The sequence below is a fragment of the Mastigoproctus giganteus genome, chromosome 8, assembly GCF_048544385.1.
Source record: "Mastigoproctus giganteus isolate SK-2022 chromosome 8, ASM4854438v1, whole genome shotgun sequence".
NCBI lineage: Eukaryota > Metazoa > Arthropoda > Arachnida > Uropygi > Thelyphonidae > Mastigoproctus > Mastigoproctus giganteus.
Window position 1 is genome coordinate 165657850 of NC_143582.1, and position 12318 is coordinate 165670167.

A 12318-nucleotide genomic window follows, 5' to 3' on the forward strand; every position below is an offset into this window, starting at 1 on the left:
GTCTGCGAGAGTAGCTCATGGTGTCTTGTCATTGATATACAGGAATTTTTCTAGCAGGGATAAGGAAGTGATTATCCCCTTGTATAAGCAATGGTAAGGCTACACCTTGAGTACTGTATATAGGTCTGGAGGCCTCATTTCAAGAAGGATGTTGAGGTGTTGGAATGAGTACAGAGAAGGGCAACAAGATTATTGAATGGAACAAAGGGTTGCTCTTACGAAGAAAGGCTTAAGTTTTGCAAATTACAGTGTCTGGAGACTAGGCACCTGCGAGGTGATCTGATTGAGGTGTATAAAGCCTTGAATGGTTTGAGCATGGTCAATGCTGATGGGATTCTTCCTCTTGCTCAGAATAATCACCTGAGAGGGCATAAATTAAAATTGAGGAAAGACAGATCTAGGATAGATGTGTGGAAGTTTGCCTTTAGCCAGCGGGTAGTTGGTTGGTGGAACAGACTTCCATCCCTTGTTGTGGAAGTTGATAGCCTAAATAAATTTAAGGCTGAGCTGGACAGGTATTTGGAATGAATGGAGGGGGTGAAATAGGGGCATTTTTTTTTTTTTTTTTTTTGGCTGATGTTGCATAAGCTTGCTTTCTTGCATCATATGCCTCTACTAATGCTAATGCTAATACTAATTATGAAGCAAGCAAAACTGCTTTTAATCTTAATTTTGAGGCATCTACAAATAAATGCCATTCATCTGACTTATGCATGACACCTAGTTCTTTCATAAGTCCAATAATGTCCTTGCAAAAACACATACTGTCCTCTGTAGCAAAATATTTAAAAATTTTTTTCTACTGCAAGGGTTGCGGGCTGAATCCTCCTACTCTCAAGGAGCTGTTTATGTTCACAGAATAGATTTACTATCCTGAGAATATGCCACGATCAGTTAATACTTGGAAAACCTTGGGACAGCCTACAAAAATCCTCACTAAAAATGCTGGTTGCTCTCTTCAAATTGTAAATTATTGCATTGGAATTTGAACCCATGAACCACAGGTAGAAATCTGATTGTTTATCACAAGAAAACCGAGGCCAGAATTGATTGCTGAAATTAAGAGAATTAGCTTAAATCTGTTAAAATACATCAGTACGTTATACATTACTGGCTAGATTATGAGAAATTGACATATTTTGGTAAAATTTAACTCCCTCTTTATTTAATAACTGTGATGTGATGTGAAATTATCATGGTGATTTTTGAAATCTATGCATAAAAATTGGTTAAAAACAGCATTTAAGTTCTTGGAGGCAAAAATTGTGTTGGCTGGTGTTATTATTATGTAAGAGATATTTAAATTATTAAGCATTTGACTACATAGCTTCTGCAAATAAATGTAGCACTTTACATTATTATTTATGTTGTGCTTCTGTAATAAAAAGTATTTCATTAATATAAAATCTGCAATTTAATAACCATAAAAATAGAGTTGGAAACTTTAAGGAAAAAAAATTATAGTTAATTAAGACAGTGAAAGACTCAAAATTTTGATAATCACCATCCTCTCTGACATCAGATGACAGCTTTCGAGCAACGGCTTCTCTATTTTTAGTAGTGGCAGCATAATCCTTATCATTGGTGAGAATGAAATCATATCTGCAGGCCACAGAATCACTACAAATCTGTTATACAAAATCAGTAAATTAATTAAAAAGTGATACCAGGGATGTTTTGAAATATTCATCTGGAAAAGATTTTCTAATAATTAGTTAAAATTTATCCATATTAAGGTTGTTGTGAACCCCTATTTCTGACAAATCTTATGCAGCTTTAATGTTAAATAGTGAATACACATAATTTCCTTAAAATTTTTATATTGTCTACATATAACAAAATTTTAACAATCAGATTATCACACTATGTTACCAAATTTTTAAAGAAAATAATAAAGATTATCCAAGGGTCAATCTTTGTAGTATGCCAAGTAGGCAGATGAAAGCAAATTGGAATATGGGCATTGGGGGAAGTAAACGAAGAGCTATTAGATAAAAGGTAATAAATCCAGGCTTAAATTCTGATGGCCAAATGCAGAAAAATAAGCAAAAGAATTTAAAAAACAATACCAATTCTAAATTGTAACAAATTAAGTAATGTAAACTCACCAGAAATATAATGCAAGTGCATTATATTTCTGGTGAGTTTGGTTTTATCTTAAATTAATTGATTTTTTTTTCCTTTTCTGTAATTAAAATAAACAAAAAGTAAATATATTTATCTTCTTTATGAAACACTTAACAAACTATAATGTTATGTTCTCTTAACTTAGCCATTCAATTTAATTACAACCGTGTAATATTTATTACCTTCTCTTTCTCTCTCTGTCTGCTTGTAATAGGAGAGATTATTTTTGCAGAGAAGGAAATAGAAAGGATGCAACAATAGAATGTGCAATAATGCTTAAATAGAATGGGTGCAAGAATATTTGCTGATGCTATCAAGGCAATGTTAGGCAGGTTGAAAAATTGCTAGCTTGAGAGGATACAGAGACTAAAAAATTAATTAGAACTGCAGGCAGAGGTGAAAGTGATTCTCACACTGCTTGTATTGGAACAAGGAGCAGCATGAAAATTTATTCACAAAAAATTTAATATTCAAAAATTATGCACTGCCAATTGATAAAATTTGTGCTACCCCAGCATTTGTAAGAACATCAATTTTTCAATGGGAATGTAAGGCATTACATAACAACTTGCATTCATAAATACTTCCTTGTGAACAAAAGAACAGAATCTTCTCTTCTTGTTTTAGATCTACATAACCTTGGTAGTGAAATGCCTATGTCAGAATCATCCTTTTGGTTTAGTCTGCTATGGTAATCAATTTCCAAAATGGAAGTGGAAGATTTTAAAAGTGTTGCTAAAATAAATTTGCCCATTAATATTCTTCAATATATCTAGGAGTAATGGATGTGAAGAACACTGGATTGAAGAGTTATGTCTGGATTTTCTAATGTTTGCATAACATTTAAAATAAACAAGCAAACTGCTTTATTCAGGCCAGAAGAGAAAAACATTAACAGATTTTCTGCATGAGTGAGGATAACATGCCTAGAATTATCAGCTTTCTTGGCCTGTTTAGGATTGCTTTTACCAGAAGCTTGCAAATCAGAAGTTCTTCAATTTGTCTCATTTCAAAACTTTTGGATAATGAAGTGGATTTGAACACGAGGTAGTCATTCACTAGTGATTGCTTGCTGCACTTTTCAATCTGGTAATTCTGAAACGTGCTCATATCACTTTTCTCACCACTTCTAATCAACTCTTTGAACACATTTGTCAGTTTGCCAATTTTTTTTTTTACTTCACTGGCATGCATCAATTGATATTGTTTACATTTATCTTTCCTTTACTTTCACAGGAAGCCATGCAGATTCCTTTTCAGTATAAAAATTAATAAAATGAAAAAGAAGCCCATCATCAACAAAAAACCCATTACCACCCAAAAGAAGCCCATTACCACAGGAGATTTTTCGAAAAAAGCAGGTTTTTTAAAGTCCATGCTAGCTACACTATAAACTAAATTTCACTATCAAAATACAGGTGCTCAATCTCAAGTTAATCTCAATCTTTTCTTTTAATTATTATTATTTAATATTAGCCATATGGTGCAAGAAACCTGAGGCTTATACTGCACCAGCCAAAAAGAAAAAAATTCCTGCATTTACCCTGAGAGAGAGAGAGAGAGAGAGAGAGAGAGAGAGAGAGAGAGAGAGAGAGAAAAAGTCAGAAGTAAAAGGGAATCACTAAGAAAAAGAATGATGACATCCAGCTCAGAACCCCAGGTTTGCCAATCCAATACTCACCAGATGTGAGCCCCTGGGGTACAATTTTATACCTTACAAGAAAAAGCTGAACTGAATATTTTACATGCAGGAGAACCTAAGCCAGAAAGAAAGAAACTGTGGAAGACATTCAACAAAGCCACAGTGTTAAAGTTAATGAAATGATTTTTTAAAACAAAAGGTGTGGCATAAAAGTGGTCATTTATGTAGAAGTATGGATCAAGATAATACAGGAATACCTCGCACAGCGCGGTTTTGAACAGCGTGGTTTACAAATTGAAAAAAAATTAACTGCGTTACGCACCAATACATTTGATATGTATGTACATATTATAATGCCAGCACGTAGGCCAATGCATTATGGATTCAAGGCCACACTGACTGTTGTCACAACTCCCATTATATATGGACTCTGCTAGCATTCATACATTAGTAAACAGTCTAGATTCCGAGCGGTGAGGTCGTTCACTGTGTGTATGCTGTACAAATATTTTTTGCTGTGTATTTTTATTAAAAATTATTTTTAAAAATGTTACACCTTTATGGATTCATTACACCTTTACCGACACCAGACTCATGATACATGATCACGCCCAGCTGACTTGTGCTATTGTAACCATTAATATATACTGATGTATACCAGTCACAGACTAGCTGATGAAGAGGCACTTCACTTCGAAAGCTACTATATATTTTAATGCTTTTATTATATATATTTTAACTCTTTTATCTTATTGTATTTTAACGCTTTTATTTTATTTCTGTTTTATCTTATGTATATATTATATTTTTATTTTTTTATTTTAATAAATTTATTTTAACCAGTTAGTCGGTAGTCACAAGAAACTTTAATGATATAATGCCCGATGCACAAGGCCTGTTTTCTAATGCTACACCTTTATACGCAAATATAAGTGGAAAGAAGAAATGTAATGGCACTGAGAGTTCTTCTTGATCCAAACATCGAACAAGGTATGAAAGTAAGGCAGGCGTTTAAAAATGGCATTTGATGTTATAAAGAGATGTATGCAGATAAAAAAAAGAAAAGAACTGTGCAAACTAAGCTGATCAGTTATTTTTCAAAATAAAAATACAGTACATACTTCACTTATATTCTTTTGGTATGTACATTCTGCAATAAAAATCTTTTGTACTGTACTTAATAGTATTTAGAATTTTTATCATTTTGATTTCTTTTTTTGCAAGAACTTTGTGTGCATCAATTTGTACCACTGGAAAAAGTTGCAACAAGCCCTCATAGATAAAAAACATAAAAAAGTGCCTGAGAAGAGAGAATAAGTCACACATCTCTTCAACAGATTTTGCAGAAAACAAATTCCATCCTTATAAAGTCACATGCATGAAAGAACTTCTTGGGGATGATTGCAACAGATATCAACAGTTTGGGGCGAGTAGATAACACTGTGAGAGTGATACCTTGCTTCGTGATAAGGCTATTTTCCATCTGAAAATTGCCTCATCACTTCACTATTGTTACTGGGCAAATTGAGAAACCAATGTTCGCCATAACTTCAAGGCAGAAGAGACTCATGTTTAAAACGACCTGAAGACAACAGCATGGGCATTTGTGGAATCAAATTACTCAACACCATACTTTAATGCTAATATGTCAGGGGAAACATATGTTGCAATTTTGAATGAAGTCTTAGAGCCTTAGATGATATGCCACTTGGAACATGTCAGCATGTCTGGTTTTTTCAGCAGGATGGGATTGCTACACATTTTGCCTTGATAACTTGTGAATGGTTAGATTCCAAGGTATTTTATTTTTTAAAATTTATTTTCTGGTGTGTGTGAGCGCACGTGTGCGTGAGTGTATGTGTGTTCATGCGGCCCAGCAAAACTATGGCAACTCCACATTTAATATGTGTAGTTACCATACAAATAAAGGCCAATCAGTGTAGTGGGGTAAGTGTATTGTAATGTAGTGTTGAGTGACTGGCCTCTTAGCCTAGCCTGTTGCAGCACACTGCTGCAAGCTAGTTCCCACCCACGTGCCAGGTCAGAGATCTACCAACCAACACTGAAACCATTGTATATATATATATATATATCAACTCAACATACTAATCCAAAACACTATAGTAGCATGATGTATGCAGAATTAAAGAAAGGAAGAGAAGAGAAAGACCAGTACAAAGCAAGAAAGGAAAGAAAACAGAGGGAACATAAGAAGAGGAAAATAAAACAGAAAACAAAGTTCCTATCTACACCATCTTACCCAACTAAGTCCAAGCTTCAAGAAGATCCACTTTTCATATTGCCCATGATAGATCATAGAGTCTTCTGAAATGATGGACAAAGATGGCTTTGTACTGAATAATTTGCACTTCGATTCTCAGTCAAATAATTTGCACAATTTGGTGGAGTACCAGGAAAATAGATAGGTTGACTTGGGTAGTAGTAGTAGTAATAGTGGCATGAATGGATTGAGCACACTGAATTCTGATGGAATCCTTCCCCTTGTTCAGATTACGAACCTAAGGGGGCATAAATTCAAATTAAGAAAAGACAGATGTAGAATAGATGTGCGGAAATTTGCCTTTAGCCAGCGGGTGGTTAATTGCTGGAACACACTTCCATCTGTCGTTGTGGAAGTTGACAGGTTAAATAAATTTAAGGAGGAACTGGACAGGCATTTGGAGAGAATGGTGTGATTTTTTTTTTTTTTTTTTTTGGCTAATGCTGCATATGCTCATACACTTGCTTTCTTGCATCACTTTTTTTTTTTTTTTTTTTTATGAAAACCCCAAACACGAAAGGTATCAAAACCTATAGTACTTAGTACCGTGCATGAGTTGAAGGAGAAGTATGGGGAGAGGGGGATGCCGGAAACTTTGCTCTAGAGACTAAACATGGGTTTCACCACTTCAAGCCTCCAATAAGCAAAGTGGTGGTAATTCAACCTTAAGTGTAGTACCACACAGTTGGTACGTTTCTCTGGGGTTACTTCTACCCATATGCAGTACTTTGCATTTGTCAAGGTAAAACTTCAGTTGCCACTTCTTAGCCCATCTGCCCAAATTATCTAGATCGTGTTGCAGTAGCAGACTACCATTACTGTCATTAACAACCCTGCCAACCTTTGTAGCATCTGCAAACTTCGACATTAAGCCTAATATACCTTCATCAATATCATTGATAAATAGACAAAACAACAGTGGACCTAACACCGAACCCTGTGGGACTCCACTAATAACATTAGTCCACGAAGAGCAGCACCCATTGATTACTGCCCTCTGTCTTCTCCCACTTAACCATCCTTTTATCCATTTTAGCAACTTACCCTTAATACTATTCTGCTCCAATTTGTACAATAGTCTTCCATGCGCAACAGTGTCAAAAGCTTTCCTGAAATCCAAATATATGATATCAAAATTATTTTTTGCATCCAGTTCCTTTGTAACCACATCATAATATCCTATCAAATTTGTCAGACAAGACTTTCCCTTAACAAACCCATGCTGTGTCTGAATTATTGCTGCAGTCTTGTCTAGATGATCCGGCAATGCATCTTTAACCAGTGACTCCATTATTTTACCCGGAACAGAAGTTAAACTAACTGGTCTGTAATTACTCGTGTTACCCTTTGATCCCCCTTTGTGAATTGGGGATACATTTGCACATCTCCAGTCCGTGGGAACCTCCCCTGAGTCCAAGGATGCTCTCTAATTATGGCTAAGGGTTTGCTTAGTTGCTTTGCAACCTCCTTTAATATAACTGGATAGATCCCATCCACCCCGGGTGCTTTTCTTATGTTTAACTTCAACAATTTCTCCTCCACTTTGCTTTCAGTTATTACAAAATCATTAAGTATCCTGCTACAATTTAATAACCTTCTGCCATTTTCAAACCTTAATAATTCCTCATGTGTGAATGTAGATGTAAAATACTCATTCAGTTTGTTTGCTCTCTGAGCAGGATCATAAACAGTCAAACCATCGATGTCAAGTGGACCAATCAGATTTATCCCCTTCCTTTTAGAGTTTATATAAGTAAAGAAATCTTTGCTGTTTTTCTTAGCATCTTTTGCCAAGGATTTCTCGTAATCTGCCTTCGCCTGCCTAACCTCCTTTGTGACCTGATTACAGACTAGCTTATATCTGACATAGGCTTCTGAGTCGCTTGATAATTTATATGCATCCCATGCATTTTTCTTCTCTGTTACAAGTCTCATTAGTTCATTAGATAATCATTTAGGCCTAAACCTTGAATAATACTTCTTAATAGGTATGAAACGTTTAGTAGCATCCATGATTAATTTCTTAATGCTTCCCAATTAGAGTTTACTGTTGGTAACATCGTCAGTTGATCCCACTGTACAGAATTTAAAAACTGTCTGAGACCACTGTACTCACTTTTACGGAAGCAAAAACCCTTTCCTTTACCCCTGATGGTAATTAAATTTTTAAGTAAATCCCACATCAGTACACTGTGATCACTGCCACCTTGTGGTTCCTTTATCTGCAAATTCTTAATACACGAATGATCACTGCTGATAACCAGATCAAGAGTATTACTTTCTCTGGTTGCCTCTTGAACATGCTTCTACAGAAAACAATCATCCAATAAATCCCCAAAAATCTGACTAGTGTGTGAGTGACCAACCCACAAGTTCCAGTCAATATCTGGGAAGTTAAAATCGCCCATTATGAGACATTCCGATTTACTAGCCCACTCTATTTCTCTGTTTTTTTTTTTTTTTTTTGGTAGTTGTTGGCGCAAGTTTATAACTGTTGGCACTCCATGAATGACAATTTGAACACCTATTGGAATAAACCTATGATTCCAGAATGTTACATCCTGTATATATTTTCTGAAATTTTATGTCTATTTCTTTGGCATCTTACTGAAAGACAGTGTTAATTAATTCAACAATCAATTTTGCACTACACAAGTATAATGTGTAATGAAATTATTGCACGTAAGAGAGACAAACACGATTATTGCATGTTTATGTTTTTCAACAAACTACACAGCACAGTTGACAGCCAATTCATTAATGAAAATATCAGAAATTCAAAAAATTAAAAAAAAATCCAATTTTAAAAATAGGATTTTTTTTTTTTTTGAAAAGAAAAACAGAGTTTTTTTTTTATTATTATTTTTTACATGATAGAGAAACCCTTTGTCACCACCTAGGGAACAATTTCAACATAGCTGATTTCTATTTTAGCAAAGCATTTGATTCAGTCCCTCCTACCTTTAGGTAGAATTCACTTTAGGCAGGTATGAAAGGTTACCATGTGAGCTGGAACATATTACGACTGACAATGAAGTAGCGAAGGGTCAAATCAAGTAAGAAAGATAAATTTTCCTATTGTAAACCCAAGCAGCAATGTTATTTACATCTCTAAACACTCATCACAACTACAAGGTAGTGCTAGTGGTTAAAAATGTAAATAATGGTTAAATTTGTTAAATGTAAACAAATTACAATAAAAAACATCATTTACTGTAATTGCTATTTTAAATGCATGCATATTGGATGTAGGGAACAATTTCAACATAGTTGATTTCTATTTTAGCAAAGCATTTGATTCAGTCCCTCCTACCTTTAGGTAGAATTCACTTTAGGCAGGTATGAAAGGTTACCATGTGAGCTGGAACATGTTAGGATTACTGAAAAGATTCTAAAATAGATTACTGGGTGGCTGCAAGGCAGAAGGCAGAGGGTACCGATTAACAGATATTCTTCAGATTAGTGTAACATCAGGAGTGGGGTTCCCCAAGGATTAGTTCTTGGGCTGCTTTCATTTTTGATTTTCATAAACAACATTGACAAAGAAATACAAGGTATGAGGTAAAAATTTGCAGAAGATGTATAGATTGATAGCGTCATTAATGATCAGTGCCAAACAGCACTCCTTCAGGATGAACTGAACAGACTTTGGAATGGTCAGAAAAGTGGCAGCTCTGTTTTAATGTGGAAAAATACAACAAGATGAACACTTGGGGAACTGCAACCCCAAAATAAATTATACACTTGGTGGGGTTTTTCATTCATTCAAAGTGCTATTAAGTACCACCGCCCAAGCCTAGACTTATGTGGCATAGTGCTTAACGTCACTTAAACTTGGCCGTTAAAACTCTGAACTTTCAATTTAACTATTCAACACAACTAAAATAACTCAAAATATAAACTACGAGAGCTCTTATGCTGCTTGGCCCAAGCCAAGTGAGATAGACGTTAGGTTCATTGCTAACCTCACCTATCCCAGTGGACCTGGTTTCCATTCCTGCCACTGGGAGGCGGGCTCTACTATCCAGCTTTGATATGCTCTCTTCTTTTAAACACAGCAGTATAAACTCATTAAAATAACAAAATCTGTACTTCTCCACAAACATGGTCCATAACATACTCTGCTCAAGGCCATCCAATAATAATTCTAGTTGATTCCTAAGATCAACATACTGGCTGCAATAAAACAGAATATGTTCTGATGTTTCCTGCTCTTGACAAGTGCAGTTCTGATCTCTCACAAGACCCAACTCATACAGTCTCTTTGTGAGCGCATGCCCAGTAAGAAGGAAGGCCGCATATACTCCAAACTGTTGCCAGACTTTTTCTTTCTTCTATAATATTCAGTTTAGGCAGAAACATATAAGTAACTTTTACTTTTTTGGATGTTTCCCACCTCATCTGCCATACTTGCCTCAGTTCTGATAATATTCTCTTTTTCTCAACTTTAACATCCTGTCCAGTATACAAACCTCCCGTCCTCCGGACATGAATTCACACCCAAGGCAATCTTCCTTACGTTATGCCTTGTATAATATATCAATGCAGATAAAACTATCTGCAGATCAGCAGGTAATCTACCTAAACTCACCTGGAGAGCATCGGTAGACACTGTCCTGCACACTCTAGTGATAAAGTGTGCAGGATTGAATTAAAATCAGTAGAGGAAGAAAGAGATCTGGGAGTTATGATATGAGTAGACATAATGTTTTCTGAACAGTAAACAGGCAGCCAGGAAAGCCCATGGTTTTCAGTATCTCTTGTAGAGATAGGGAGTTCATGATCCCACTGCATAAGGCAATTGTAAGATTGCATTTGGAATACTGTGTTACCAAAAACATTTCTATTTTTTGGCAAAATTTTATTATTGTATACTATTTTGATACAGCTCTTTTATCTATTTGAACAAGTTTTTCCCCTTGATTTGTGTTTGCTGGTGATTTGTACATCTATTTCATAGCATCTTTTCATGAATGTATTAATCTAAGGTTGAAAACAAGTATTTGCAAGGAGGAGCAAGTGTAACCTTGTTCAATACTGCTAATCTGAATTTTTCCAGTGACTACATTAATTTCCTTAATGGCAATTTATCTGAACCCTTCAGGCTTCTGCTTTGGTATCAGCAAAGACCCTTGCATCTCTTTTGCTCAAGAAACTTCTACCTTTACTAAAAAATTCCCTCTATCAACTAGCAGAAAGTTACCGTCAAGTTCTGCAAAGTCCCTTATGTTCATTAGCATTAGCATTAGCTAGCATTAGTAGAGGCATATGATGCAAGAAAGCAAGCTTATTCAGCATCAGCCAAAAAAAAAAAAAAAAAAAAAACACAACCACTACTCCCATTTCATCCCTCCGTTCGTTCGAAATACCTGTCCAGCTGAGCATTACATTTGTTTAGGCTATCAACTTAAACAACAAGTGATGGAAGTCTATTCCACAAACCAACTGCCCGCTGGCTAAAGGCAAATTTCCGCACATCTATCCGATATCCGTCCTTCCTCAATTTGAATTTATGCCCACATCTATCCGATATCCGTCCTTCCTCAATTTGAATTTATGCCCTCTCAGGTGATTATTCTGAGCAAGAGGAAGAATCCCATCGGCATTGAGCATGCTCAAGCCATTCAAAGCCTTATATGCCTCTATCAGATCACCTCACCGATGCCTAGTCTCCAGACTCTGTAATTTGCAAAACTTAAGCCTCTCTTCATAAGAGCAACCCTTTGTTCCATTCACTAATCTTGTTGCCCTTCTCTGGACTCGTTCCAGCAGCTCTACATCCTTCTTGAAATGAGGCCTCCAGACCTGTATACAGTACTCAAGGTGTGGCCTGACCAATGCCTTATACAAGGGAATAATCACATCCCTATCCCTGCTAGAAAAATTCCTGTATATCATTGACAAGACACCATGAGCTACTCTTGCAGCTTGTCTGCACTGCTCAGAGAACTTCATATCTGCCTGCACAATTACCCCCAGGTCCTTTTCATTCTCTACCACTGTCAGCGTAGTATCACAGAGTTGATACATTGATCTGGGGTTACTGTTTCCCATATGTAGTACTTTACATTTGTCAATGTTAAACTTCATCTGCCACCTCTCAGCCCATCTGCTCAATCTTTCCAGATCCTGTTGCAGCAGCATAGCATCAGTAGTGTCCTTAACAACCCTGCCAACCTTTGTATCGCCTGCAAACTTGGACATTAAGCTTGATATACCATCATCAATATCATTTATAAATACAGAAAACAACAATGGACCCAACACT

General features: G+C 35.9%; 1 protein-coding gene across 1 annotated transcript in view; it reads right to left on the reverse strand.

Annotated features, from left to right (window-relative positions):
* Positions 1-12318, reverse strand: part of mesh (sushi domain containing 2 mesh) — a 251344-nt gene that overhangs the window by 79864 nt on the left and 159162 nt on the right. The window contains exon 17 of the mRNA XM_090380389.1: positions 1505-1628. Coding sequence (XP_090236515.1) covers positions 1505-1628 — 124 coding nt within the window. The remainder of the gene's footprint in view (positions 1-1504; positions 1629-12318) is intronic.